Here is a 12,880-nt window from a genome sequence, read left to right as displayed (position 1 = left end):
ATATGAAGACAAGAGAAAAAAAATAAAACAAAAAATTGATTGATATATATAGTAGTTCTTCTTCCTTATAAGTTTGTTCCTATGTAACTATATGTAGTTATTATATTACAAGGATGGAATAAACACTCATCTATATATATATATTATATATATGTTTGGTTCGTTTATATACTGAGATGTATTTATTTATTCATTTAAATTGAATATTTGGATATTTTCCATATAAGTGAGTCCATGGATCATTAACTGCTTCTCTTATATTAGAGTTTACTTCCATTGTATATTTATTAAAATTATGAAAACTCTTTTTTTTTTTATTAAATCTTTTATTATTATAATTATTATAGTTATTATTCATTGGTATCATATTCGGATAATTTATATTAGGGTTATATGCTGTAGTAGCAAAAGGGTACTGAGGTATAATTGGATAAAAATATGGTTGATTTGTAACCGCTTGGGTATTTTGTGCATTGATATAATTATTTACATCTTGATAGGATGTTGATAAAAATCTTTTTTTGTCATTAAATTTGTTATTATAACTCATTTTTAATAATTTTTTTCTTTCAAAATATTATTTTATTCGAATAATTTTTTTTTTTTATATATACTTCAAAAAAAATATATGGAAATATTAGAAAATGTAAACAAAGGATCATTACATATATATAATATATAATATTTCATTTGTGAATTATCTTTTTATCTTTATTTTGTTGTATTTGTGAGCAAAAAGAAATTAATATTAAAAAAAAAAAAAAAAAAAAAAAAAAAAAAAAAAAAATTACATAAAATAAAATAAAAAAGAAGTTTATATTTATAAATATAGAAAAAAATAAAATTAATCATAAAGAATAAATAAATATATATATATTATCAATAAGTTTATGAATTTCTTTTATAAATATTATATATATATATATTAATATATATATAATGGTCATGTTCATATAAGTTGTTGATATTTAAAAATAAACGAAGCATTTTTTTAACATATATATTATATATATATTTTTTTTTGCCTCATGTAGGATGTTTATTAAAAAAATTATAGAAAAAAGTAAAATTAATTTAGTATGTTTATTTTTAACATATGACGAATAAATTAAAAAAAAATAATAATATAATAATATAATAAAATATATAATATGTTATATATAATATATATAATTTATATATTTTTTCTTATTTAAGGAATTTTAAAAAAAAAATTATAAATGTATGATTATATTTTAACATAATTGTTCTTAATTTTTATCAACTAAAAAAAAAAAATAAATAAATAAAATAAGTTTTTAATTTATAAAACACAAAAAAAAAAAAAAAAAAAAAAAAAAAAAACATACATATATTATATTATATGTATATTTTTTTATTTTTATTGGCTGTTCATAAATGTATGTATTATGGTACGAATAAAAACTTAATAGATTAAGATAAAAATGTTATATATATATATATATTTATATTTTTTTTTTTTTTGGAGGGGGGGTCCCCTTTTATTTAACCTTTTACATTTTGCTTATCAACACCTGCTTTACGTCATCATGCTGAATTGAAAGGATGTCGATTAAATCCGAATGAATATGTTTTTTTGGAAATTTTTTAAAAGACGTTTTTGAAACGTATGGAATAATTTTTAAAATAAGATTTGTGGCATCATTTTTTATAGTACTTCCATATTTTGAATATTGAAGTATTAAAGACAAGCTGGTAATAATACATATTAATGTATTTTCATTAATTGAATGTATTAATAAAAATTTTTGAATATCTATTTCTTTTAAGTCATTATTATCTTGTTGATTTTTGGTTTGTATATAATCATGTGTATGTTTTAAAAAAATATATATTCTATTTATCATAGCTAATTTGAGTAGACACAAGGATTCATTTAATTTTATATTAATATTTTTCATAATATTTTGTAATAAGAAAACACATGATCTTAATGGTACAATATTATTTTGAACAAAGAAAAGTAAATATTGAGAAAATGTTGATATTATTTTATTTTCTTCATTAAGTATTGGTAATATACCAATTGATAATTTATTAAAATGATGACCATTAATTAGTATTTTATGATTATGTTTTTCATTTTGTAAAATTTCAATAATTTTTTTATATGTATGAAAAATATAATTATCATTTGTTTTTATATATAAATTTGATAAAGACATTAGAATATCTAATAAATTATTTATATCTAAATCTTCAATTTTATTTGATATTAATTTATTTATATATTCATATACAAATTTAATTTTACGATGATTTTTACTAATATTAAAATAACTTATATTTAATAAAATATCACATATATATTTTATCTTCTCATTATGTTTATGATTATATGTTGTATCATATTTATCTATATATATATCTTTTGATGGTGATATATATATATAATCTTTATTCATATTTATATCATAATTCTTATCATTTCTTATACATATATCATCTTTCATATTATTATCATTTATAATTGTCTCTTCCATATCTACCATATGATTTGAAAGAGTTTCATTATTTGTATTATCACTTTGTAAATAATTTTTTTCTTTTAATATTTCTTTATCAATATAATTTGTTATATATTGTACGCACATGGAAAAAAACAAATTCATATTATTCTTTAAATTATTTAAATGAGAAAATTGTTTCATGTTTTCTACAAATCCATATAAACCATATGTAATACTTCTAAGTTCTTTTATATTTAATTGATACACACGTTCATTTAATAGTTGAAGAAATAAATTACTTCCTTCGATATATTCTACATTATTTTTTTCATTCATTTGTATATTTTTATTGTAGTCACTTTTGTCTATTTGGTTATTACTAAAAGGATTTACATTATTTACATTATTTACATTATTTATATTATTTATATTTTCTACATTTTGTATATCTTTCATATTTTCTAGGTTAGTATTAAATAAATTAGTAACTCCATGATATTCATTATAATCAATATTGTACTTAATATTTTCTTTTTGATCATTTCTATTCTTTTCAAATTTTAGAGCATGACACTTTCTCAAAAACCTTATGAAATGTTTAGTATCAAAATGTATAATATTTTTTAAGACAATTTCACAAATATGCGTATAAATAAAAATGTCTTTTATTTCTAGCCACTTAAGGATACAAACTGAAGCTATTGCATTATTTGTATTGATTTCATTTATTTTGTTTAAAAATATCAATTTACAATTATTTTTGAAGTTCTTTAAATCGATATCTTTCGTATTATTATATGAAGAAAAGTCTTCATACTTTTTTATATTATCATAAATAGGGTTCATCAATTTCTGTGATAAAACATTGTTATTTTTATTTTCATTTATATGAATATTATTATTTTGATGGTCTATATTTTGTATATTATTTTTATGTATTATATGATTTGTTTGTTTTATATTATCACCTTCTATTTTATTAATATAAGTTAAATTATTATCACGATGATAAGTATCATCCATATTTTGTCTTATAATATTATCATTATCATTATTATTAATGTTGATGTCACTTTGTATCGTTTCAGGTTTATTCAAGTAATTATTTAAATTTAGAGGTATATTATTTTCCTCCTCTTTTATCATATTAATATATACAGGCACATTTTGAAAAAAACTATTAATATTATTCATATTTAAAATTTGATTTTTTAAATAGTTTACAATTTTATTATTCATCAAAACAATTGATTCATCATAGGTTAATTTTTTCAAAGTACAATCCTTTTTTATTTTAATAGAACTATTACAAATATCATGCAAAATATTTATATTTAATTTATATAATGATTTTGATATAAGAAATTTATTTATCATTTTAATAATTTCTAATGGGTAATCATTTATAGTATAAGAACAACATTTTAAAAAGGTAATTAATTGAATATTATTTAATTTTATTATATTATCACATATATATGAATACATCTTACAAATATGTTCTCCTTTAATTAATGAGTGTGAAAAAGATGATTTATTTTGTTCATATACCTTTTCTAATACTTTTAAAATTTGATCAATACTTATATTTTTATAAATATAACTTAAATGTATAAGTATAGATACATATATATTTTTATTTTCATAAAAATTATATTTTAAAACAAAATTAACAAATTCTTGGTCTTTCATTAAATAAATATTAAAATAATAAAAATCATTTATTTTGAGAAAATCTTTTTCCATTACATTAGATGTTTTTTTTTTTTCTACATTATCATTATTATTTATCATATTTAATAACTTATCACTATTTACACATTTTAATTTAGTTGTATAATTATAACTTGCTCCTCTCCATTTATTAAAATGTAACAAGAAAAGAAGCTTATCTTTTTTTTTTTCGCATTTACTTATAACTACATGGTTGTTTAATTTAAGAATATACAAGAGTAGTTTTTTATTAAGTTTTATCATTTTTTTTTTTAATATATTTAAAGATTAAGGACAGAAATCTTACATAAATTCAAATAATATAATTTTATCTTCTTTATATGTTTTTAAATAACATATATAATTATAATTATATCTATGTTTACATAACACATAAAATAATAGTAATACAGCAATAATTGTTTTTTATAACTTTTTTTTAAAATTAAAATAAAATAAAATACTTAAATAAAAATTATATATATTATATATATGTAAATATATATTTATTATATATATATTTTTTTTTTCTATAATTATTTTTATATGTACAACATAAATCATATATATTAAAATGTACAGGTTAATAATATATAATCCTTAAATATATATATATTATAATAATATATAATAAAATAATATAATATATTATTCATATATATATATATATAATATATAACCATGCATAATTTTTTTCATACATATATATAATATATGCAATGAATATATATTTTTCATATGTTTAGTATTTTTTATATTTTGTATACTCAAAAAAAAAATATCTTTTTTATTAATATTATTAATATATATATATAAATATTTTGTATGAATAAATATTTTTTTTTTTTTTTTTTTTTTTTTTGGTTCTTAATTTTTTTAGAAAGCGTACATTTAAAAAATAAATATATGCAATGAAATTTATATTATATATATAAATATATTGTATTCATTTTTTTATATTATTAATTTATATATATATATATATATATATATATTTTTTTTTTTTTTGAAGTCTTAATTTTTTATTTATATTTATTTATTATTTTTTTTATTTTAAATATTTTCTTCCGTTCTTTTTCTTTTTTATTTTTTATTTATATTTATTTTTATATATTATTATATATTCATATTCCATTGTATATAAAATAATAACGAATGAACCTACGATTATTTTATTATTTTTTGGCTAATTTTTTTTTTTTTTATACATTATTCATAATTTTTATTATTTGATTTTATAATATATATATATATATCTTTATATATAAAATAATATGTATACAGGTATATAAAATAATATAATTAGAATTCATATTTAATATTCATAAAAAATATTAAATAATTATATATATATTATATAATATGTATGTAAATATAAAGACTACTACCACATAATTATATATATTGAAGTATAATCCAAAAAATATATATATATATATAATATCTATATTTTTATATATATTATATAATATTTATTCTTTTTTTTCTTCTTCCTTTTTTTTTTTTTTTTTTTTTTTTTTTTGCATTTGTATTATTTAATAAATAAGAATAGAAATATATAATCATATAATTATTGTTATTTAGGTAATATTATATGTATTTATATTGAGGAATATATATGTATTTATGTAGGACATTCCATTATTACATGCTATATAATAGGATATGATTTTTAGTTTTTGTAATGTTTATATAATATATATATATATGAAGTTATCATAAAAGTAATATTGTATGTATTTAATTTGATATATATTTATTTTAATAATTTTAATAACCTTTATTTTATAAATAAGGAATTAAATTTAACAACAGTCTTTTTTAGCAACATCATATTTTAAGTAAATACAAATATATTTTTTCACGTTTTTATATTATAAGTATATAATATATATATATATGTAATTTTTTTCTTCGTCTATTTTTTTTTTTTTTTTTTTTTTTCTTTGGAACCATTTTTAGTTATTTAATTTTTTGATATATATTTTTTTTTGTTTTTTTTTTTTCTTTTCACGTTATATATATATATATATATATATATATATATATATATATATATATATATATTTATATATATTTATATTTATTTACATATGTATATATTTTATTTGTTATAATCCATATATTTGTTATATTTTACTTTTTCTTTTTTTTTTTTTATATTTTTGTTATATTGCATACATTTTGTTATTTTTTATTTATATAAATATAAAAATGAAAGATTACAAAAATAGTGACAGTAACAACTGTGGTTATAATCCTAGGAATATGAATAAATATGATAAAAATTATGTTGGAAATAATAATACTACAGATACGAATACTAGTGACAATAATACTAATGATAATAATTTGAGTGATAGTAATACAAGTGACAATAATACGAGTGACATGAATTTAAGTTCTAATAATATAAATGATATAAATAAAGGAAAAGGGTACAACATAATAGATAATAAAAATAATAATATATTATTGGGGAATAAAATGAATTGTAAATATGTAAGTTATGAATGTGAACATATATTATTTTTATCATCTTTTCAATTATCATTTTCATTTATATTTTCTATGTATTGCCAATTTTATTATTTATCAATAATAAATATGGGTTTATTTGTAACCTCTATATTACATTGGAGAAAACCAGAACTAGGGTTAAGAAGAAATATTGACATAGCTATGATGTTGTGTAGTATAATAATGCACATAATATATTCGTTTTATATAAATTCATTATGTGTATTCATTTGTTTTTGTACATCTGTACTTCTAGCGAGCCTTTATTTTATAGGGAAAAAATTTAGTTACAATTCATACAGTACTTTATATCATTTGTTTATACATACTCTTGGTAATTTATCAGCCATTACCATATATTATATTTCCAAAAAAAAATATATCAATAATTCATAAAATAAAATATATGCAAATAATAGAATAATAATCCGAAAATATACATATATATATATAAAGGTTATGAAGGTAATAAAACATATTAAAAATTATAGTAAACATTAATGGATATAAAAAATATTACACAAAATAGAAATATACATATGTATATATATATATATATATATATATATATGTATATCCTAATATAATATTATACCTTTATATATGTCACCCACCTGATATATATATATATATATATATATATATATATATATATTAACTTGTTTTTATTTTTTTTGTTACGTTCATTAATAACACTTCATTATTATTATGTAAAAATAATAATATTAATACATATTTATTTTATTTATAGTTTTTGAAATATTTTCATTTTTTTTTTTTTTTTTATTTTTTATTTTTTGAAAACTTCAAATCTGGTAGTATTCAAAAATATATTTAAACTATAATAAATTACACAGAAAATAAAAGGATAAAAAAAGTTAATAATTCAATCTTAATATTGAACCAAGTTATTTTCTTAATTTTGTATCCCCTAAAATTAAAAGAACACATAAAAAGTTTAATATATATTATATATATATAATATTATAACATGTTAAAAAAAAAAAAATAAAAAAAATAAAAATGCTTTTTAATTGAACTGTTCCTCTTATTTTTATATATTATATTATTTGATATATTGTTAGTTTTTTTTTTTTTTTTTTCTTTATAATATAATGAGGAAGCAAAAAGTGTTAATTTAAAATACTTATAATTTATATTATGAAATAAATACAATAAAATTTTATTAGATATTTATAATAATACATATAATAAATATCTCCATTAATATATATATATATTATATATTGTGTATAGATTTTCGGGTAAAAAAAAAAAAAAATTCTTAAGCTTAAAATAAAAAATTAAAATTGATATTACTCAATCATTTTTATAATATATTATTACTATATGCATAAAAAAATATATATATTTTTTTATATGATAAAATTATGTTTTATACTTGTTTAATTTTTTTTTTTTCCCTTTTTTAAATTATATTATATATATATGTATATATTTGTATATAATAAAATATTTTAAATATGTGTATTATTATATATATTTTTTTAATACCATGATGTTTACACTTAATAATAAATTCAATTGAAATAGTCCTTTTTAATATATAGAATTATTAAAAAAAAATATAAAAAAATAAAAAAAAAAAACAATGTTCTAAATAATTTGAGAAATAGAATATATAAAAGTATTTATATATTTACCATATTTAGAGAATCAATCAATAAAAAAAAAAATAATAAAAAGATAATAATATATAATATATATGTACATATATATACAAACAAAGATATATATTATAATATATTATTATTTATATCTTATTTAAAAAAAAAAAAAAAAAAATCAAGTTAAAAATGTAAAAATAAAAGAATGAAAGTAAGAAAAATGCATTATCCCCTTTTTTCTTTTACAGAATATTTATCATGTTATATTATACTTTATTTTTTTGTTTTGCTTCCAAATTATTCATATGCTATTAACATAAATAATTATCATAATAACAACAATTTGTGGAATATAAATAATAAATGGAAAAATCAACAAATAAATCATTTTACTAATAATAGAATTGGACATTTTCTTTGGGGGTCGAAAATAAGGAAAAATCCTTTGGCCTCTATCAGTACGTCCATAACTACCAAAAAGGTAGAGAACCAAAAAAAAAAAACAAATAAAAATGATATTTACAGTAATGTAAATGATATATATGATGAGAATAATAATACAGCACATTTTGTACAAATAAATTATAAAAATGATAAATCAAATGATGCTTTAAGTCCTTATAAGGACAATAATGAAACGACTATTGAAAAGTCAAATAATTTGACCTCTGATGAAGGAAAAAAGGAGGTACATAATACATCCCAAAAGATATTGGAAAAAGTGGATTATTTTAAAGAAACAGAAAAAAAAACAAATACTTATAATAATATAAATAAAAGTAAGGCTATTGCCACACATGATAATAAAAATTATACGAATTATATTAATAAAGTAGAAAATAAACAAAGTAATGATAAAATAAAAAATTTAAATAACAAATATGTAAAAAAATTCAAATCACACATTTTACAAAATGATATATTAGGAACTATATCTAATATGTTTTGGTCAGGTAAAAAAAATAATAGTGCCAATGCAAAAAAAGGAATGAAAAATGTTCCTATGGATGAAAAGCGTTATTCTCCGAATGACCACAATAATGACAATAATAATAATGACAATAATAATAATAATGGTGGTAAAAATAATTCTTATTATAATGATAAAACACAAAAAGGTGTTAATGATAAAGAAACCAATTTTCTTCTTAAAGCACTGGATAGTGGAAAATTTCCTACATATTGCCTTGTAGAAAATATTGATGAAAACCTAGACAATTTTGATATATATATGAGTAAAGAAAAGATGGATGAATTAAATATCAATGATGGTGCTACTGTTTTATTAAAAGGGAAAAAAAAAAGAGAAATGCTTGGTATTGCTAGATTAGATAGAAGTTTAAAAAAACATTATGTTGTTATATCTTTTGCTATGAAAAAAAATTTAAGACTTATGCACAATGATATAATAAAAATCCATCCTTTTATGAATGCTAAGAAAATACGCAATGTTATCTTAAGCCCATTTAGTGATACCATACCTAATTTAAGTAGAGAAGAATTAGAAAAAGCTGTCATAAATCCATATTTAAAAAATAGTTATAAACCATTACGTGTAAACAGTAATATATACATATATTATAAAAATAATAAAATTGAATTTAAAGTATTAAAAATTATATCAGAAGAAAGTGAAAATGAAGAATTCGGTTGTATAGGAGAACATTCTCAATTGACCTTAGCAGAAGAATATTTAAAGAGAGAAGATTATGAAGAAAATAATGATGATATTACTTATGAAGATTTAGGAGGTATGAAAAAACAATTAAATAAAATTAGGGAATTAATTGAATTACCATTAAAATATCCAGAAATTTTTATGAGTATAGGAATATCAGCACCTAAAGGTGTATTAATGCATGGTATACCAGGTACAGGGAAAACATCTATTGCTAAAGCTATAGCTAATGAAAGTAATGCTTATTGTTATATTATTAATGGTCCAGAAATTATGTCAAAACATATTGGAGAATCAGAACAGAAATTAAGAAAAATTTTCAAAAAAGCTAGCGAAAAAACACCATGTATTATTTTTATTGATGAAATTGATTCAATTGCTAATAAAAGAAGTAAAAGTAATAATGAATTAGAAAAAAGGGTTGTATCACAATTATTAACTTTAATGGATGGATTAAAAAAAAACAATAATGTATTAGTCTTAGCTGCGACCAATAGACCTAATTCAATTGACCCGGCTTTAAGAAGATTTGGAAGATTTGATAGAGAAATAGAAATACCAGTACCCGATGAACAAGGAAGATATGAAATTTTATTAACCAAAACGAAGAAAATGAAATTAGATCCAGATGTTAATTTAAGAAAAATAGCAAAAGAATGTCATGGGTATGTAGGAGCAGATTTAGCTCAATTATGTTTTGAAGCAGCTATTCAATGTATTAAAGAACATATTCATTTTCTAGATTTAGATGAAGAAGATTTTATTGAATTCATGAAAATTAGTGTAGATGAAGATAAAAAAAATATGGGTAATGAACCTTATGGTAGTACATACACAAACAATTCAAATGATATAAAACAACTCACAGAAAGCAGTAACAAGATATCATATACTAATATGTTCCCACTAAATAAAAAAAGTACTATGTTACAAAATGACAAAAATGAAATAAATAAAGATTCCAGTTATGATAAAAAAACAGATGCATTAGATAAATATAAAAATGATTCTTCAATAGATATGGAAAAAAAAAAAAAAAAAAAAAGTAATTTTTTCTTTAGTAATGATGATGACGAAACAACAAATAAAAATAGAACAAATGTTAATCAGAAAAAAAAAAAAAACCCAAATGATAAATTAGATAAAAATGAAAGAAGAATACCAGCATATATATTAAATAAATTAACAATTAAAGCTAAACATTTTCAACATGCTTTAAATATATGTAACCCTAGTTCATTAAGAGAAAGGCAAGTACAGATACCAACTGTTACTTGGAATGATATTGGTGGTATGAATGAAGTCAAAGAACAGTTGAAAGAAACTATTTTATATCCATTAGAATATAAGCATTTATATAATAAATTCAATTCTAATTATAATAAAGGAATATTATTATATGGACCTCCAGGTTGTGGAAAAACATTATTAGCTAAGGCAATTGCAAATGAATGCAAAGCTAATTTTATATCTGTAAAAGGACCTGAATTATTAACTATGTGGTTTGGTGAGTCAGAAGCAAATGTTCGAGATTTATTTGATAAAGCTAGAGCAGCTTCTCCATGTATAATATTTTTTGATGAAATAGATTCTTTAGCAAAAGAAAGAAATAGTAATACTAATAATGACGCAAGTGATCGAGTAATTAATCAAATATTAACTGAAATTGATGGTATTAATGAAAAGAAAACAATATTTATTATAGCTGCAACTAATAGACCAGATATATTAGATAAAGCTTTAACAAGACCTGGAAGATTAGATAAATTAATTTATATATCATTACCTGACTTGAAAAGTAGATATAGTATATTTAAAGCTATACTTAAAAATACTCCTCTAAATGAAGATGTTGATATTCATGATATGGCAAAAAGAACAGAGGGCTTTTCTGGAGCTGATATAACAAATCTTTGTCAAAGTGCTGTAAATGAAGCAATTAAAGAAACTATACATCTACTTAATATAAGAAAAAAAGAACAAGAAGAACAAAGAAAAAAAAATAAAAACAGTTTTAAAATTGATGATACAGATACATATGATCCGGTACCAACACTATCCAAAAAGCATTTTGATTTGGCTTTCAAAAATGCTCGTATATCAATTCAACCAGAGGATGTATTAAAATATGAGAAGTTTAAGGAAAAGTTATCTTTGCAAGATTTTTAACTGGGAAATTTTTTCACCTAGGTATGAAATAATATATATATATATGATATGATGTGATAATTATTTTAATTATATAAAGACAAAATATCCATATAAATTAAAAAAATATCTTATATATATATATATATATATATATATATGTATTTCTCTTTAAACAGCTGAATTATCTACTGTTATTTCCAAGGCTATATAATTATTTTGTCCAAAGTCATTATTTTTTTATTTTATTTATTTATTTATATTTTATTTTATTTTATTTTTTTTGTTATACAGGAAGCTAATATGTTAAATAAATTAATTTTTTAATATTGGCAGGATATATAATATACATATAGTTATTTTAAAGGCTTATAAATTATATGAAGTGTATATTTATATGAAAAGAACCAAATTTAGATTGAAGGGCAGAAAAAAAAATAAAAGATTATGAATTTATTACAATGAAGAAGTTATTATTAAAAATTTTATTGTAAGGTGTGTATATATATATATATATATATTATAATTAAATAATTCATTGTTGTCTTTTTAATTTTGTCTTATTGACAAATAAATATATATATGTTGATAAAATAATTTAAGTGTAAATAAATATATTCTACACAGTTTTAATTATTTTGAAACATTTTTATAACTATTATTTTATTTATGTTTTTTATTCATGATTATTTAATTTTTTTTTTTTTCCATTGTATTATAAT

The 12,880-nt window shown here is 18.0% G+C and overlaps 4 protein-coding genes across 4 annotated transcripts; 2 read left to right on the top strand and 2 right to left on the bottom strand.

Moving 5' to 3' along the window:
- Positions 1-190: 190 nt before the first annotated feature.
- On the bottom strand, positions 191-550 carry PADL01_0710200 (conserved Plasmodium protein, unknown function; the record flags this gene model as incomplete). Its single annotated transcript, XM_028681140.1, has 1 exon — positions 191-550. The coding sequence occupies one exon, from the start codon at positions 548-550 to the stop codon at positions 191-193; it is 360 nt and encodes a 119-aa protein (XP_028537547.1).
- Positions 551-1,514: 964 nt separating this feature from the next.
- Positions 1,515-4,448, bottom strand: PADL01_0710100 (conserved Plasmodium protein, unknown function; the record flags this gene model as incomplete). The annotated part of the gene is made up of 1 exon (XM_028681139.1): positions 1,515-4,448. One exon carries the CDS (start codon positions 4,446-4,448, stop codon positions 1,515-1,517), a length of 2,934 nt encoding a protein of 977 aa, XP_028537546.1.
- Positions 4,449-6,398: 1,950 nt separating this feature from the next.
- On the top strand, positions 6,399-7,100 carry PADL01_0710000 (conserved Plasmodium membrane protein, unknown function; the record flags this gene model as incomplete). Its single annotated transcript, XM_028681138.1, has 1 exon — positions 6,399-7,100. One exon carries the CDS (start codon positions 6,399-6,401, stop codon positions 7,098-7,100), a length of 702 nt encoding a protein of 233 aa, XP_028537545.1.
- Positions 7,101-8,537: 1,437 nt separating this feature from the next.
- On the top strand, positions 8,538-12,179 carry PADL01_0709900 (AAA family ATPase, CDC48 subfamily; the record flags this gene model as incomplete). Its single annotated transcript, XM_028681136.1, has 1 exon — positions 8,538-12,179. The coding sequence occupies one exon, from the start codon at positions 8,538-8,540 to the stop codon at positions 12,177-12,179; it is 3,642 nt and encodes a 1,213-aa protein (XP_028537544.1).
- Between the last annotated feature and the right edge of the window lie 701 nt (positions 12,180-12,880).

The sequence above is a fragment of the Plasmodium sp. gorilla clade G2 genome (assembly GCF_900097015.1).
Source record: "Plasmodium sp. gorilla clade G2 genome assembly, chromosome: 7".
NCBI lineage: Eukaryota > Apicomplexa > Aconoidasida > Haemosporida > Plasmodiidae > Plasmodium > Plasmodium adleri (nom. inval.).
The sequence above is the reverse complement of the archived record's forward strand: the minus strand, read 5'-3'. Positions and strand labels throughout refer to the sequence as shown.